Source organism: Azolla caroliniana, unplaced genomic scaffold (assembly GCF_043228905.1).
Source record: "Azolla caroliniana isolate FFs.n. ecotype wild unplaced genomic scaffold, voAzoCaro1.0.p SCAF_1, whole genome shotgun sequence".
NCBI lineage: Eukaryota > Viridiplantae > Streptophyta > Polypodiopsida > Salviniales > Salviniaceae > Azolla > Azolla caroliniana.
Genome location: NW_028230436.1, coordinates 15,792,664 through 15,807,427, shown reverse-complemented (window position 1 = coordinate 15,807,427; position 14,764 = coordinate 15,792,664). Strand labels below are relative to the sequence as shown.

General features: G+C 42.5%; 1 protein-coding gene across 1 annotated transcript; it reads left to right on the top strand.

The window, feature by feature from the left end:
* The first annotated feature begins 5,322 nt into the window (after window positions 1–5,322).
* On the top strand, window positions 5,323–9,437 carry LOC147869092 (DUF1365 family protein). The gene is made up of 5 exons (XM_087326380.1): window positions 5,323–5,827; window positions 7,263–7,368; window positions 8,152–8,244; window positions 8,460–8,657; window positions 8,973–9,437. Exons 1-5 carry the CDS (start codon window positions 5,349–5,351, stop codon window positions 9,174–9,176), a joined length of 1,080 nt encoding a protein of 359 aa, XP_087182506.1. The 5' UTR covers window positions 5,323–5,348; the 3' UTR covers window positions 9,177–9,437.
* Window positions 9,438–14,764: the final 5,327 nt, after the last annotated feature.

The following is a 14,764-nucleotide window of genomic DNA, read 5'->3' as shown; positions in this document are numbered from 1 at the left end:
CTCACGGCAGACTGGGCCGTGGTAAAAGGGGTCCACAGCCGTTTCGACAAACGGCACAATTGGAGTGACGAAAGCTCGTCGGGGTCAGGGCCGGTCCCGGCGAGGAGGCTCAAGGAGCCGGTATCGATGCCAGCCGGTAGGAAGGAAGAGACCCGAATTTGGTTGGCGTCGGGGTCAGCATCGAACGACGTGGTCAAAGGCCCATCCGGAGGAGCGACTCTGGAGGAGCTGACACAAATGGTACGCGACCTGCAGATCGCACAGGCATGGAGAGACAACGGCGAACAACCTTGCGACCGGAAGCCGCCAGCTGGGCAGCAGTGCATGTGGTGTGACGCAATCGGTCACATTTGGAAGGATTGCGCGGATTTCGCCGACGCGCTCAGGACCAACCTAGTGTACCTCTGGAACGGGCGGGTGCACGCGAGCGAGACCCGGAGAGCCCTAGAACTAAATACGGGGCGCGGCGGAATGAAGAGGTTGATGGAAGAGGCCGCGGCATGGCATGTAGAAGCCGTTAACTACTCAATGTCGGCGGGAATTCGGGTCGGGGGTGATGAGACCCGGAAGGTGAAGGACTCTGGATTCTGGCCGCTAGTGCTAGAAGGCCTCTCCAGAGTTCGGCTGAAGAAGGAAGAGGCAAACCGCGTGGAACAACAGGTCCAAGAGGTCACCGGATGGGACGATCCGGTCGAAGAGAAAACGGGCTTCGTAGAAGCCGCTTGCCAGAACTACGAGGTTCTGGTGGAAGACAAATGGGCAAGAAAGGCCAGGGGTGTCGGTCCCCCGCAGAGGTACGAGACCCGGTTCGGACCGAAACCAATCGATGCCGACAACCTAGGCGCGCCGGACGGAAAGAAGCAAGCAGGGTTTCGGTTGAGCATCGAAATCAAGAGAGCAACGGACCTACGGAAGGTCCTTGAAGAGCAGATCCTCGACAATAAAGTGGAGTTGTCGTTGCGGGAGGTGCTGGGAATCGCCAAGAGGGAGTTTCACGACTCCATCGTAGACTTGGTGAAGTGGAAGAGGCTCTCGACGGAGCCAGAACCGGAGAAGCCGGTGGAGGTGCGTACTACACACTTAGAAGACGTGGCCCTAGAAGAGGAGTTGGCGGAAAGTGTTAGGAAACAGGTCCCTCCGGATGGGAAGTGAAAAGAACAAGTACCCGGCTACGGAAGACCCAGTGAGAACCGGATGACAAGTACCCGGCTACGGAAGACCCTATGAGAACCGAATGACAAGTACCCGGCAACGGAAGACCCGGTGTCGTTGAAAGAGATCGCCTCCACGGTGCCGCTAATTTCCTCATCGGGGGTGAGGACTCTGGACGCCCTGAGTCTTCCCTCTGCCCGCTTCCTTTCCCGACCGTTGATGCCGGTTACGGTACAACCTCCACTTTCGGAGAACCAAAACCTCCTACCTATTGTACACATGTGGGGTTCCTCCGGGGTGTCCGGACTATCGCAGCCCCATGCCTTGATAGCCCTCTCCGAAACTCCCCTCGGTTGTCGCCACCGAGGGCCTTGCGGTTACACTCATGGTTCGGTCGTACCGTCAGGAATTGGCCGGAGTGTCGTCCGTCTTGGCTTTTGACGCGCGCGTACGCCAAACCATTGTAAAGCACCTTTGTTTCCATGCATGCCGCTGTAATGTACGATTTGCCAAGAATCACCGTGTGCGAGGACGTCTCCTGCACGAAAAAGTGTTGATCTATCTCGACGTCGCCGATCTTGACGCGCACATTCAGGCACGCCCCGTGTAGCTCCTCCGTAGCACAGGTCATCTTTCCTTACCGATACCGGCTCCTCGAACTTCCTTGCTGGGACCGGCCTCGCTGCTGGAGATCCCTCGCCACTCCATTCGTGCCGTTTGTCGAAACGACTACATACTTGTTTTACCACGGCCCAGTCTGTCGTGAGCCCTTTGTCCGTCTCCAATAGCAAACCCACTTTCTCCCTGTCCAACGCATCCACCGCTTTGACGAACAGCAGGACCCGACTCATGTCGAGCACAATCCGGTCCAGCTCCAACAATTGAGCGAACCGTTTTTCAAATTCCTGGAGGAGCGCAGACGTGTTCCTCACCTTTCCAGGGGTCTCCACCCACTCCATAAACTCTCGCTTTGACAGCCGAAGCGAGTCATCGAGCCCGTATTTCTCGAGGATCTGACCTTCAAACTCTCCCCAGGTTCGGCATCCAGCTTGTACCTCGAGCACCTCTACGTGAATGCACGGCGTCGCCACTCGAGGGAAACCAGCCAACCGCCTATCTTCCAGAATGTCCCTCCTCACCATTTCAGCCCGGTAGGCCTCCAAATAACTCATGGTGTTCTTTCCATTGAACTGGCCTATCGCGTCGACAATCGCTTCGATGGCCCTGTCGAGGGTGCATGTGCCCTCGCGAGCGCTTACTATCCGATCAACCGCTGCCGCCATGGCTTCGGCGAGCTCCGATCCCCTCATCTTCAACTCCTCTGCCGCCTTGTTTCACGTCAGATTCACCTAAGATGTAGTGTTGTTACGCTCTCGCGTATGAAATAAGGCGAGACCGCGAGGGCCCTGAACCGAGGAGTGTGAGAGAGAAAAGGGAGGGCGATTCGTAGAAACACAGAGAGACAGAAAAGAAAGAATCAATTCCAATAGTAGTGTAGATTACAGAGCTTGCAATGTTACAACTGGCAAGTCGGTGACAGACTCAACGCAGACCACCACACGCACTGAAATACGCAGTGGTGTCTCTACCGGAAACACACGGGCTTTCACGCAGCAGAGGCCACCAACCTATTCCAAAATCCCTGCAAAAGCAACAACGATAATGGAGGAGAGAGCTCGGTTCCCAATCCGACAACACTTCGTCCTCTCAAATGCGCAATCCTTGTATCAGTCTTTTCCCCTCCCTTTTATAGGCCGCCGAGGAAGATTGTTACACCCTCGGCTACATGCATTTATCCTCTATCCCATCAGATAGAGATACGCTTGGATGCCCTAGACAATTAATGCGTACTACCTAGTACATCGGCTGAATCAGACCTAGTTATGTACAACTTAATAAATAGTGTGGCCACGCGTAAGGGTCGGTTCTTGCGTCTTTTCCCCTGTTTCCTCCTATGGCCGGTTTTCTCCACGACAACGGGTGGGACATGCTGACCAAGGTCCTGACAACTGACAAGTTGGACGCGTGTTGGAAGCGGATCGAGCTGACAAGACATTCCATGCCTGAGTGAAGGGGGAGATATTGTTGGGAAATCAGTCTCTCCGGATGGGATCCAGTGATGAATAAAGGAGGACCCGGTGAGAATCGGAAGAGATCCGAAAACCAGTGGAGACCCGGTGAGAACTAGAAGAGAGACATATCTATAAATATATTTTGAGTAAGCCTATTGAGGTTATATTTGTAAATAGCCCTAAGTTCATATAAGTATAAATATGACTTAGGGCAATCACTTTATATATGAATTGTCATATTGTTGTATGTGCATAACTACTGTACAGAGAGAGCAACAAAGACAGATAACGAGTGAGATATAGAGCGATACTCTATTGTAAACGCCAGTTGGCGAAGATACAGAGCTCGAGGTTGTTGCCTCCGAGGCTCTGATTGTACCTTTCTCCTATAGTGATAGTTGGAGTCTGTGGGCTCCCGTGGTTTTTCCCATTTAGGGTTTTCCACGTAAACATCCTGTGTCATTTCTGTGTACTGTCTCGTTCATTCCCATTTTTGTGATTCAATACTCGGTTGTGGCCGAGCGATATTCCACGTTATTCTCCTCAAAAAGGAGAATGCAACATATTACCTATTTCAAATGTCCCAGTGTTAAGAGTAGATCTATTATTCGTTAGATTGTACAATGAGGAATTCCTCCTAGTTATACTAGAGAGAACTAAGCCCTAACTTCAAGGGAGATTTCATACTAGAGGTACAACGGTCAGAAGTAGGACTTTTAGCCCAACAATCGGCTTTGGATAGATGTGTGATGCCGACTTCACTCAAATAGTCTAGTCTACCATGCCATAAAGACGACACTGGGATATCTACCAGAAACAAATTACCCTCTCTTAGTGTGACGTATAATGGGTATAGTGAATGTACCTTCGGCCCACGAGCGATTAGGAGGTTCCCTCTGTTAAGTGTCCACCCTCCTTATGAGAAGCCAACACAAATGCTTGCTTTGTCGAGTTGTCTCAATGAGATCAATGGTTGTGTAAGCTCTGGGACGTGTCATACATTGCCAAGGACTAAGGTAGAACCACCTGGATGGTCGAGTTTTACCATGCCAATGCCGACAATAGCACAGTGCTGGGAGTTGCCGACATGGACCATGTCAAAGTTCCGAGCCGTATACTACCGAAACTGTGACCGATGCCAAATGAATAAGACATGGCAACAATTTACTTACCGAATAAAAGAATCGTAGAATAGGAGGAGTTTGCATAATGGATGGCTATTTGGCACTCCAAGATTTTCAAATTCTTCGGATTCATATTCAAACTTTTTGCAAGGTCAGTGCAATCGAGTAAAAAAATATATAGCCGGGTTGATGTAGATAGCCTAAGCCAAGCCAAGTATGAAAATTATAGTCGGGCTAGTGCAAATGGGTGAGTAAGAATATTATAGTCGGGTTAGTGCAGAAAGCCAGGTTAGAACATATTGTTAGGTTAGTGTAGATAGTCGAGTTTCCAAGCATTGGGTTAGAAGTGAGAAGACTACGAGTTATAGTTTTTTCACAGGTCTACATCGATATGATGGTGGAGATTTAACATGGCTCCCGAAGCATGCTCTATATAGTCCATTGTGCATATCATGTAGATAGTCGGGTGTCCAAGCATCGGGTTAGAAATGAAAAGCCGACAAATTATAGTTTTTTCAGGTCTACATCGAAATGACGGTGGAGATTTACCATGGCTCCCGAAGCAGGCTCTATATAGTCCATTGCACATATAACGTTGCCACCTCAAATTAATAGATTTGGTGTCATAAGAGACACAGGAGTCACTAATATTTCGGGTGGCCGGAGCGGACGAGTCCGAATGGAGAATGAACAGAAACCTCTTTTGACCGGACGGAATTTCAGTGAAAAAGGGAAGGATATACAATGTACAAACATGTATGTACATGTACTGTTACAGTACATACATATATGTATATATATGTATATCAATGTATCATTATGTACATATATGTAAATGTAAATGTAAATGTAAGCAGAAAGCCCACAGGCACTGACTGAAGAAGACACAGAGAGAGAGAGAGAGAAAGAAAGAAAGAAAGATATATTAACGTCTTCTAAGGCCAAAATTGGCCCATGCCAGAGAGAGAGAGAGAAAGAAGCGCAGACAAAAGAAAAGAAGATGAGAGCAGAGCGTGGACGAAGCAGCAGCAGCATCTGTGAGCAGGCCATTTCTCTCCTCTGGGTTGTCATCTCCACCGCATTCACATCAGCTTTCTACTCGTTCACCTTGTGCTTTCATCCAGATGCCATAGCTGCTCCTCCCGCTTCTTCTTCTTCTTCTTCTTCTTCTTCTTCTTCATCATCATCAGGAATCATCAGAACAAGAAAATCGAAAATTAATATCAGGCGCGAAGGAAAAGAAGAAGAAGAATCTCACGATAATGATGTTGATGATAATGCTGATGTTCAACTTCCTCCCATAGCATTCTACAAAGGCACGGTATGGCATGAGAGGAAGGCTCCTTCTCACCATAAATTCTCATACAGCGTTCGATATGCTCTAATCAATCTAGACAGTCAATCAGCATCCCTCTGCTTCGCTCCCAACCATCTCTCCGCTTCTCAAGCTCGCGCCATCGCTGGATCAGATGGACCCGTGTATGTATACCAAAAACTTTGTTTCTCTTTTTCTTCTTCTTTACTTTTGTTTTCTGTTTTTTGTCTTTTGTCATTTGCTTTCAGCCTTTCTCCCGTTCTTTTTTTATCCATCTATGTTTAGCTTCTTTGATTTATTTTTGGATCTATCCATCTGCATCAAAAGTTTGATCTTTTTTAATTTTCTGTATATGTTATTTTCTCTTTCTTTTTTCTTGTTTGATCTACCTAGCTTTATAGATCTGGTTTGCTAATTAGGGTTCTCTAGTTTCCGGTTCATCCATGTTTTATAATTCAGGTTTTCCCATGTGTAACGTGAAGCAGCAGGTTCTACGGATTGAGATGCACATCTGTGTGAATTTAGGGTTTTTAAATCATTATATGAAGCCACAAGTGTTAGGGCTTCCAAATTGCAAACAGACAATGTGTATGTCTTTGTAGTGAACCTACTTTCAGAGCAAATGCATTAGAGTATACAGGAACTTTAAAAAAGAGGGGAAAGAGGAAAACGGAACAGGAAAGAAGGTATTAATGATAAATCCATGATTGACCACCACTTGGTCTGAGTAGAGCTGAGTTGAGTTGTCCCAATCCTAGAGTCTGAATTGAGTTTGTGGTCAAAGAGACACTTAGTTGGACAAACAGATTTCTAAAAGAGGTGCACCACCTTGAATCACATGATGGCCATCTGAGTCCTTATTCAGGAAGGTTGAGCTCAAACACAGGAAATCCTATTGCTGATTTGGTGGATCTATGCAAATCTACCTATGACACTATACAATGTTTCCAGGATATTCAAATGTCCATAAGAGCTCCATGGCCGGGAATATACTATGTTCGCATTATATGAATAGTGTCAAGACAATGTGTGTCGTCGTAACCGGATATCGGACAGTGGCCAAGATGACACAAGGATACTTGTTCTCACATTGGTCTCTATATTGATGTGTATCAATTTACAAAGTTACATTGGGTGAATAGTACTGCTAATGTACAACTGTTAGGGTTTCCAAGAAATGTGAATAGTACCACTAAGCTACAGCTATTAGGGTTTCGAATAAATGTGATTAGTACCATTTATGCGGAGTTGCTGAGGATATCCATCATCTGAAGGTAAGGTTTTTCATTATACATTATGAGTTCTTCTGTGTGGAAGTATCTGAGGTATTTATCATGATCCGCAACAAACTAGGGTTTCCTATATTCATTAGTTTTTCATCATATTCTGAAGTTAGTCATTTTTACCTTTAATTGTTCCTCTGTTTCAATTCTTTCTAATTCATTGCTGAAGCTATGCTTTTGTTTCCATACATGTCTGTGCTTTTTCATCATCTGAACTAGGGGTTTTATTGTGAATATGTTCCCGTGGGCAAATATACATTTATTTTTCCTATGCTTAGCCTGAATCTCGTATTGTTACAATCTGATGGTTACCTAGGTACTTGCTCACAGTTCCTTCCAGCGTTGGTTATGAACAGAATCCCCTCAGTGTCTATTACTGCTTCAATGATGATGAGACTTCTCTTTCCTGCTGTATTGCAGAGGTATGTGAAGGCATACCAATTGGATCAAATTAGATATGTCATGAGTAGCATAATAACATTATGTTAGAGGTCTAGTTTATCTACCTTCTAGGTTAACCCCTAAAACATAAATACGTATACAATCATCATAACTATTATAGCAATTTTTAGTGGGAAACACTGTGCTTACAGGATCAATGTTTGGAAATAATAAACGCATGCTAGTTCATCCATTGATTTATCTTTCGATGGACTGCAACATCCATATTCATCCACCAATTCGATGATAGTAATCATTAATTATTTAAATTCTTCATTTCACGTTGTCAAGCCTGAAGATTGCTGCATTATTTAGCAGGAATTGAGAAGGTTTCTTGGTAGACATTCTACATATTTCTTTACACTAGCCTACCAGCAAGGGAACTATTGCATTATTTAGCAGGAGTTGAGAATGTCTTCGAGTATGTGTTTGATGCTAGTGTGAAAATTGGAAAAGAGATGATTGTGGGGAGCTAATGCTAGTGCTGATTATTAGTGATTAGAAATGCTTCAATTGAGATCTTATTATCTTATATATTGCTCTTGTTCTAACTGAGATGGATCATACAATGAACTGAGAACATTTTTTATGTTTGAAATAAAATAGAATCTTGTAATTTAAGCATAGAGAACTGAATATTCTCTATGTTAGGATTTCTAACAGAGTCACTGCACGCATGGATATCCCACATAAACTTTGTATGATAAATTTGTATTCCTGTACAATTGCATTAATTTGGCGGACCTTTGCTTTCATTGTTTCAGGTGACAAACACTCCTTGGGGAGAGAGGGTAACATTCCTATTCAATCCCGATGGCGATGTAGTTGCAAAGCCACTACATGTCAGCCCTTTTATGGTGCTTTTTCTTTCTTAAAGCCCTTTGTCATATGATCATCTTTGTTAGATTAGGCAAGTGAAAGTGGCTTTCATAAAATGCGACCATGAATATCTGAAAAAAAGATTTTCGTCATCTCTACCAGAAGAACTTTCATTTTATTTTGTTTAAGTTGCAATTACTTCCTCGACTGATTGGAAGATATTATGTATACACACACTATTGTATATGCAAAGGACATGTTAGGTGCATGGAAGATGAAAAGTCGTGTGCCAGGGAAGACCATAGCAATCACAATTACCGTCCAACATCCAGAATTTGGGAACTTCTTCACTGCCTCTCTGAATGCAACTCGAATTGAAGGCCTTCAAACAAGTGTCGAGAAGTTCTTCTGGTTCATGCCTCACAAAACTGCCCTTGGAATCTATTGGCAGGTAAATCAAATAGCATGAAGGTTTCTTTCCTTAAGAGAATATGCATCAATGCTTCAAAAAGAGGTCAATAAGATACAAGAAATGCATAACAGAATGTACCATACTTCATATATAATTTATATATAGAATATAGTACACAAAAGTTACTAGAATGGTACTCAAAAATACTAAATATATAGAACATGTTACATAAAATGTACTAAATATATAGAATATGGTACACAAAAGATGCTGTATCATAGATGGAAGGTACGTGATTCCCAAATTGGCAACAACATTAAAGTCTGATCATCTATTTGGTTTCATGGACACTAGGCTTTCCTACTGTGGTGGAAAGGAGTTAGATTTCTTCAACATCCAAAGTACATTGATGGTAATGAGTATAGATTCCGTGCCATACAAAGAGATCAAGATAATCTAAAAGAAGGAAAGACTGGATTGAACATTTGCCCTGCATCTCTTAAAGCGCCTTGTTGCCGATCGTTCACATGGTATGAAGCACAATGGCCATGGACATAAGAAGCACTTTAATACCTATACATTTCAAAGTATACATTTCTCAGGCTAACAGATTAGCTGACGATTTTCATCTTCATTCAAGCTTCCAAGCTTTGTGCTGCATTTCAAGCTCATAAGAAGCAAGTTGCTTCATTCATTCATTCATTCATTGATTTCTATGGATCTTCTGAAGCTGTAGGCCAATGTGCACACCCATAATTATGGCTGTATAATTGATTATTCTCTAATCAGGGATAAGTATTATTAAACTATTATTTTCAATTATTGTGTGTATTTAGGATACTGGAAATTTTGATAGAGAAGCAATGACATCATTCATAACCAGGACGACATATAGGATCCTACGGAAAAACATTTCTATGTGAGTATTACAATCATTGGTCTTGAATTTTAATCGAGATCATGCTTTGCACATGCACCCTAATAGATCACGTCATGAGTGGATCAAAGTCTAGATAACTAAACCATTGTTTGTAATATATCCATTTTTGTAAAGAATTAGCATCATTAGAAGGTTGATAATGTATTAGATACAAAAAAATGTTAAACTCAATTCATCTTTAATGTTGTTCGGTCGACAACCGACACCTGTGACTGACAACCAATAAGGTCGAACGTTCTAGTTCCGAACGTTCTTTCAAGAAATTGTGGAGTACAAATGGATATTGGTTTACTCCTACGTAGGGTGATGATACTATATACTTGTATTGTGATCGACAAATTGGTACTAAAACTGTTATGGTTAATATAGAAATATGCAGAATACAATATGAAAATAGTAGTTTCAACATTAGTACACATGTATTTCCTACTAACTAAAAACTATATTAATTTCCCCAAAATAGGCAATGTTGTTACAATGCTCTCGGTTTCTTTTTATATGTAATCCGAGAGACTGACTGATCAAGAATTACAAGTTGCCTTGTTGGCAAGAACTATTCAAAACTTCTAACTAACTCTAATATTTATAATTACTTTTTATTTAGTCGGCAAAATTGTTGACTCATCGATCCGACTCTGATTTTGTCTTTTCTGGACATTTTCACTCCGACGCTTCACACTTGTCTGAAGCCTTCCTTGACCGGCTAACACTTGGCATGCCCGTGGGCCAGGGCCTTGCCCGGTCGAACCCACGATTATGGTCTACTCTTAACGGTCGGGGTTGGGGTTGTCGTCCATATCATCCTCATTGTCGTCTTGTAGAATATCGAACAATGATGGTTCCTCTTTGTTGTCGGTGTCGGTGTTGTCGTCAACGTTTTCTTCTTCCTCACCAGCGTTATGGGGTTGTGGTGGTTATTGTGATGTTGTTGGGGCTCCGAGCTTTGGTGTTTGAATTCGTCAGGTTTGTTCATAACCGTCTAACTGGACAGAGGTGTCAATTTCATGCTTATCAAATTCTTGCATTAGTCGAGTTATCTCTTCTCGATGACTAGCAGCCATGTCATACAAGTCTCTAGCAATATCTTCCTGTACGGTGGATATTGCCTCCTCTATCATTTTGAAGAATCCTAGCCCCTGGGTTTTACGGTTATCCCTGTCGGCACGCAATATTTGTAATTCTGCTGCTTGTGCCAACCAAGTCTTCCATCCTCTGTCAAGTGAGTTGGATACCAGTTTTAAAGTGTTGAGTTTGTGGCGATTTAGTATTGCTCTGATTTTTTCTTCGCCCATACTCGCGTTGTATTGTGCCGTGGCCAGTTGCTTTGATAAGTCTGTTATCTGTGCATTGGTCGCTCCTTCTGCTTGCATGAGTTTTGCTTTGGCTACCAATAGATCTAATCTTTTCTTTTCGTACCTAGCCTCTAGTTCTGTGCAACGTTTTTGCAATTTAGTATTTGCCGATTCTAATTGTTGTTTTTCTTCATTATGCACCTCTTGTGTTGCGGTCGTTTGAAGTTCAGCTTTTGCCAATTGGGTCGCCAAATAGTCTTCCTGAATGCAAACATATTCTTCTATCTCCAATATTTGTTCTGCCTGTTGTCTGTTTTCCTCATGATGTTGTGTCAATTGTCGTTTAAGCCATTGTATGGCATTATCTTTTGCTTCCAACCAGTTGCTAATTTCAATCTTGGCTAAGTTAATTCGGTCTTCCAGTTTTTGAACTTTGGTTTCCGCTTCTTTTGCTCTGGTTGTTGCAGCGCTGATTATCTTTTCGGCTTCTTGTAACTTCTGATGTAATTCCTTATCAGACTTGGAAAGTCTCTCAGGTAACTAGCTTGCCTGCATTTGGTTCTCCGTTTTTTTCAATTTTTCTTTTGTTTGTCGAAGCTTATCTAACAATTCCTCTTTTTCGGCTTGCGTTTTTGTACATTGCTCGTTTAGTTGTTGTGTCGCTGCCATTGCGTTTTTATTGGATTCAACCATATCTTTGGCGGCTCTACTGGCTCTCTCATATTCCCTATGCACTTCTACGAGTGCTTCATGTAAGGGTGACATTTGAATTACTTCTCCCTATTTTTGGCATTCTGTTGCCGGTCGATTCTGTCAATTTCTTGTTGTTCTTCCGGTTCGACAGCGCCAAGTAAGGATTTTTGGATCATGATACGATCCTTGTGCTCCTGCGCCAATCTTTCTGACACTACCCGCATTCGGTGAGCAGCCATTCCACTAATTCATAGAAAGTTCCGAATTGGAGAATGGCTGCAAGTTCATGTGTTGCCGGAGGAAGTTCGAGTAAAGCTAATGCTTCTCGAGTCATGAGCGATGATTTCCCTTTTTCGATTCGACTTGTGTCATCTGGGTTGACACGGGTTTCATTTCTTGTTTGCTAAGGTTGCTCGTCAGTTTTCTGCCGTTTTCCTGCCGGTGCTTCTTATTCGGCCTGTGGCAATCGTTGTGCCTTTTGCTTCATCCGACGCATCCTTTGAGTTGGAAGAACTCATCCTCTCCTCCCTGTGTCTGATATGCCTTCACCAATGGCGAGCATGCCCGAAAATATGACCTCAAAACATTTGCGTCGAGCTTTTGCATAGCATCAAATCCTTCCCTTTTCAAATTCAATAATCGACATACCTGTTTATTCGTGATTCTAGTTATGTCGATTTGTTGTATGATTTGAGCGGCGTGTAGATGCGGTTCTGAATCTACAATCTTGAGATAGCCTTTCAATCCTTTGTTTTGTAGCCACTGTCTGAGTTCCTCAAAGACTGGGATCGGCATGTTTTCGTCCTCCTGTGATAAGTCGGAAACTTGAAGTGATGGCGATGATGGTTTTTGGGTGCAGAAAGAGAGAGAAGAAAAGTGATTTGCTCTAAGGTTTTTCTGTTTCTATTGTCACGGAGAACATGAAAGGGTAGGTTTTTGAGAGATTAGGCATTTCATAGTTTTTTCTAAAAAAGAATATACTATTTATGACAATATGCTATTAATGCTAGTGCTAGTACAATAATAGTAATAATAGCTCCACCACTCGTAATGAATGTTGCATGATTTCGTACCTTGTTAATATATAGTCTAAAAAAGACCACCCCAAGAAATCATCATGTTAGTTTTGTTATATTTTGCCAAGATTGTTTCTTTTTCTTTTCTTTTTTTGATAATGGTATATACTTTTTACATTTGTGGCCTATGCCACGTCACGGTGTGTCGGATTTGTCTCCAACCCGAAAAGGATTTTCTAGCGTTGATCCTTGATAAGGTTTCAATCGAAAACCGTTTACCCATTTTGGCAGAATTTCTCATGATAGTGTGCCTACTTGATAAGTTCCATTTTTACTGTCACCCATCCAAAATGGTCCAGTCCACCGAAATCATAGTTTTCCAGGCATTAAACCCATTCTAGTCTGAAAAACTAAGACTGGTTTTTCAGCTGCAAACAGTTTTTCCTTTTGTCGTCAATGTCGGTCCACAAATGCCTTTGTTTGCCTTTGTTTTTGCTCCAGTGCAGTCCTAGCTTGTATTTTCTTTCCTCTAAAAGTAGTTGTTATTTCCGAACTTCTTCGGACTATTCTTTGTCTAATCTTTCTGTAACTTGTACTCGAAGCGTCAAAACCAACATTACTACTTCCAATCCGAATGCCATTCTAAATGGAGTCGATTAATGGACATTTTGTATGAAGTCGGGTAGGCCCATAAAGCACTATTTAATTTCTGGTCCCAATCTGTCCTATTTTCATTAACTATTTTCTTTAAAATCATTTACAATGTCTTGTTGGTGGATTTTGCCAATCCATTGGCTTGAGGATAGTACAGAGTACTCTTCTTATGTACCACTGCATAGTATGTAGATAATTCATGTACAATTTTATTAATGAAATAGGTACCTTGATCACTCACTAACTCGATAGAGTGTCCAAACCGTCACCATATATTTTCGTAAAGGAATTTTGTTGTCAATGTTGCCGTGTTATCCCGTAAAGGTTTGGCCTCGACCCATTTCATACAGTAGTCCGTAGCTACTAGGATATATTGATTCCCGATCCTTAGAGCTGCTTGCTTAAAGGGTCTGACAAAATCCAATCCCCATTTTCGAAATGGTTCTAAGGGTAAAACGGGTTGAAAAGGCATCCTATCCTTTTCAATTGGTTGTCCGATTCTTTGGCATAAATCACATTGTCGACAGTATTCGTCCGCATCTTTTGTTATTGTTGGCCACCATAAACCACTGCTCCATATTTTCTTGGCCGAAGCTTCTCTTGCGTAATGTCCTCCGGCAATCCTGTAGTGGGTTTCTCATAAAATTCCTTCTTTTTCGAAGTGGCGAACCGTGCGTCGCCAAATCCCATCAGCTTCATTGTGATATAATGTGTCGTTTAAGAGGCAAAAATTTCAATTACAGACCGATAACCTCTTTCTTTCATCTAATGACATATGCTCGGGTGGTAAACTCGTTGTGAGAAAAATTGTCATTTCGATGATCCACGCATCAATTGTGTCGTCATTCATTTCTTCAACCGGTATTATGGTAACTCAAAAAAGTGGACTGTTGGGAAAATCATCTTTTACTCCTTTTCCTTCTGAATCCCCCGATTCTAAGCAACTAAGGTAATCTGCAACAGCATGTTGGACCCCTGGTCGATGAAGAATATCAAATTCGAATTCCTGAAGAAGTAATGTCCATCTTGCTAATTTCCTTGTGAGTTCTTGTTTTGAAACAGCAGAACGGAATGATCCACATGAAATGTAAATTTCCTCCCTAGTAGGTAGTGGCGAAATTTATTAATACTATAAATCATTCCTAGAGCCTCTCTTTCAGTGGTTGAATAGTTTCTTTCGGTTGTGGAAAGTTTTCGACTCACGTAATAGACTGGTCTGTACCAGTTCGGCTCCTAGAGCTGCATAAACGAACTACCGATCGTTATTTCTGATGCATCTACGAACACATGAAAAGGCTTGTCCCAATCGGGAGATTGCATGACTGGTACTTTAGTGAGCATTTTCTTTAGACAATCATATGCATCTTGCTCCACAACTATCCATTGGAAAGGCGTCTTATGTACTGTTGTATGTAAGGGAATTGCTACATCAGCGAGATATCGAATCATCTGACTATGCCATCAAATTTGCCCTAAGAATCCACTAAGGCCTTTTGCATTGGTTGGTGCCGGTGCTTCCAATATTGCTTTCACCTTATCTGGATCGACTGC